The 2,402-nt window shown below is 45.9% G+C and overlaps 2 protein-coding genes across 2 annotated transcripts; one reads left to right on the top strand and one right to left on the bottom strand.

The window, feature by feature from the left end:
* Nucleotides 1–452: 452 nt before the first annotated feature.
* On the top strand, nucleotides 453–1,222 carry H310_08728 (hypothetical protein; the record flags this gene model as incomplete). Its single annotated transcript, XM_008874585.1, has 4 exons — nucleotides 453–557; nucleotides 836–986; nucleotides 1,041–1,163; nucleotides 1,212–1,222. The coding sequence occupies 4 exons, from the start codon at nucleotides 453–455 to the stop codon at nucleotides 1,220–1,222; spliced, it is 390 nt and encodes a 129-aa protein (XP_008872807.1).
* Nucleotides 1,223–1,587: 365 nt separating this feature from the next.
* On the bottom strand, nucleotides 1,588–2,289 carry H310_08727 (hypothetical protein; the record flags this gene model as incomplete). The annotated part of the gene is made up of 2 exons (XM_008874584.1): nucleotides 1,588–1,761; nucleotides 1,807–2,289. 2 exons carry the CDS (start codon nucleotides 2,287–2,289, stop codon nucleotides 1,588–1,590), a joined length of 657 nt encoding a protein of 218 aa, XP_008872806.1.
* Between the last annotated feature and the right edge of the window lie 113 nt (nucleotides 2,290–2,402).

Genomic DNA, 2,402 nt, shown 5'->3' with positions numbered 1-2,402 from the left:
GTACCAAAAGTGCATTCGAACCATCGAAGAGCTTATTGTTGCTGTAGAAAATGCGTTCAATGAGTTGCCGACTGACACGATTCCAAAGACTTTCGTAATTGTTCAAAAAGTTATGGAATTGTCCATTGAAATACATGGCAGCAACGAGTAAAAGCTTCCTCATATGAAGAAGGACGCTCTCATTGCAGACTTTGCATCGTATAATGTCGAGTTTGACGCCTCGTCCTACGAGAGCGCTTTGGCTCATTTGAATTGCCGACTAAATGAGGAGGTTCACCTCGATGCCATGGTCAACTCTCTTGAATGAGACATTAGAGTGATTTTGCTAATAAAAATCCTTGTGAGATATTCACTGTGAGCGTCACACAATGAAATTTGTAAGAGAAAATTCATCGTCAGAAATCCTCACAGAGACAATAGAATTCACTGTGAGAAGTCGTGACCATTGGTAAATGGAAGACGACACCGAGGTCGATGTCCAGTCTGCCTACAGACGCAAGACAGCGTTAGGCTTCAAGGGATGCACAGACGTCGAGCTCCTGAAAGAAGTAATCCATGTAAGACCTTTTGAGGCACCTCATGGCGACGTTCGCAAGCGATGGACAGAGGTCACAGAGCATCTTCAACGCATCTACAGGAAGGGAATTACAGCCAACGCAACACGAAAGAGATTCGACGACCTGATGACTGCGTTTCAAGAGGAAACAATGGCAGCGCTATGAGCTTCGGGAACAGAAGTGGAGTACGAGGAGCGTGAGCAACTTCTTCAAGACATACAAGACCTGGTTTGCTCTGCAATACATGTTACGGGAACTCAACAACTATCAATGGTTAGGTAATCAAGAAGCAAGCTTTCAAGGACGACAAGGCAAAGCAGATCGAACGACGAGAGTCCAATGGCGAGAAGATTTGTGAGGCTGCAATGGCAACAATGAAGCGCAAGATGAACGATGATGCAGACGATGCTACGCCAAACAAGAAACAAGGTCGTCAATCACAGCGTCCAACGGACACTTCCACAGTTGTTACGTCGTTGGTAGAGATGGTGGCAAAAGCAAACGAAGTAAAAGCCGGCGAAGTACGCGTCCAACATGAGAACAACCTACTTGCCCAGCAACGATTGGAGTTGAAAGAAAAGCGCTATGAGCTGGACAAGGCTGAGCGTGAAGCACGTTTCACGTTAGAGCGTCCTGAACGTGAGGCACAATTAGAGTTCATATAATGTACTCTTGAGGTACTTAAATCATTTCTCATGAAATTGTAAATTGTTGTATTACGAAGACTTAGAATTCAGATATACTTCTGCACTTGGTGGGGATATCCCGAAGTAGTCGGAAACTTGGTTGCCGCCTTTGATGCAAGTGTGAACATTAGTCAAAATTGCAGCAATAACATATTGCATTCCAACTGCTTGTCCCCAAAGTTTTTGACTGCCATCATGATCCACAAAAGTCCAAAGATTTCGGACTACTACCTCAGTCCCGAAATACTTGCAACAAGCAGAAATATTGATATTCCGAAAAGCTTGCAACAAACGATTGTTATTTATATTGCTATTTTTCAATACAAAAATCAATACAATTTTATTCAAACCAAGTGAACCAAGTCCAAAAGCCCGCCCAATTCAACATCAGGGTCCTCTTCAAGCTCGTCGTTGACAATGAGCTTTTCCAGCTGAGAGCTGAATTCGCACATCTTCATTGCTTCTGAAACTTCAACGGCAAGCTCCTCAAACTTTGCACTAACATCAGACTCGTCCAGCTGTTGGAATCCCAGCTCAACAACATCACGTTCCACTACCAAAACCTCTGGTAGCATTCCACGGGCCAAAAGCTTCGCCTTGCCAATATGTGGGATCTTGTAGGCATTGCTTCCTCGGGCACAAATTGTTTCACGCATGCAACCCTGCAGCGTAAGAAAGTTGTTGTTCAGAGTCTGCATATCAACTTCAGCCCACGCTTGCTCCGTCGCAGCCACAATGTCATCAATGCAGCGGGACGTGTTTCTCTCTTGAAGGGTCTGGATCGCGCGGAAAAAGCCCAGGTCCAAGACGTTCAGGTCTGGAGAATTTGAGGGCTGGAATTTCAGCTGCATGTCCCAGCCATCTCTTTGACACGCTGCGACGATATCAGCGTCGCATTCTGGCACATGCGGGCGGGCGTTGTCTTGTTGAATAACGATGCTTCTTCCACTTCCTTTCGGCCATACGGCCTTGATAGTTGGGATTACCCTCTCAAGAAGCATGGCCTTGTACACCGGTCGAGTCACACTGACAGGAACTGTTTGCATTGTTCCTGCCGGACGATTGCGGCTTTTTCGCTGAGCTGGCACTTGAGCTGTGAAGTGCCATGTGCCAATCTTGCCATCGAACCAAGTTTCATTCACATCATCCCAACGTGGAC

Source organism: Aphanomyces invadans, assembly GCF_000520115.1.
Source record: "Aphanomyces invadans strain NJM9701 unplaced genomic scaffold supercont1.18, whole genome shotgun sequence".
NCBI classification, from domain to species: domain Eukaryota; phylum Oomycota; class Saprolegniomycetes; order Saprolegniales; family Verrucalvaceae; genus Aphanomyces; species Aphanomyces invadans.
This window is presented reverse-complemented; position numbering and strand designations above follow the sequence as displayed.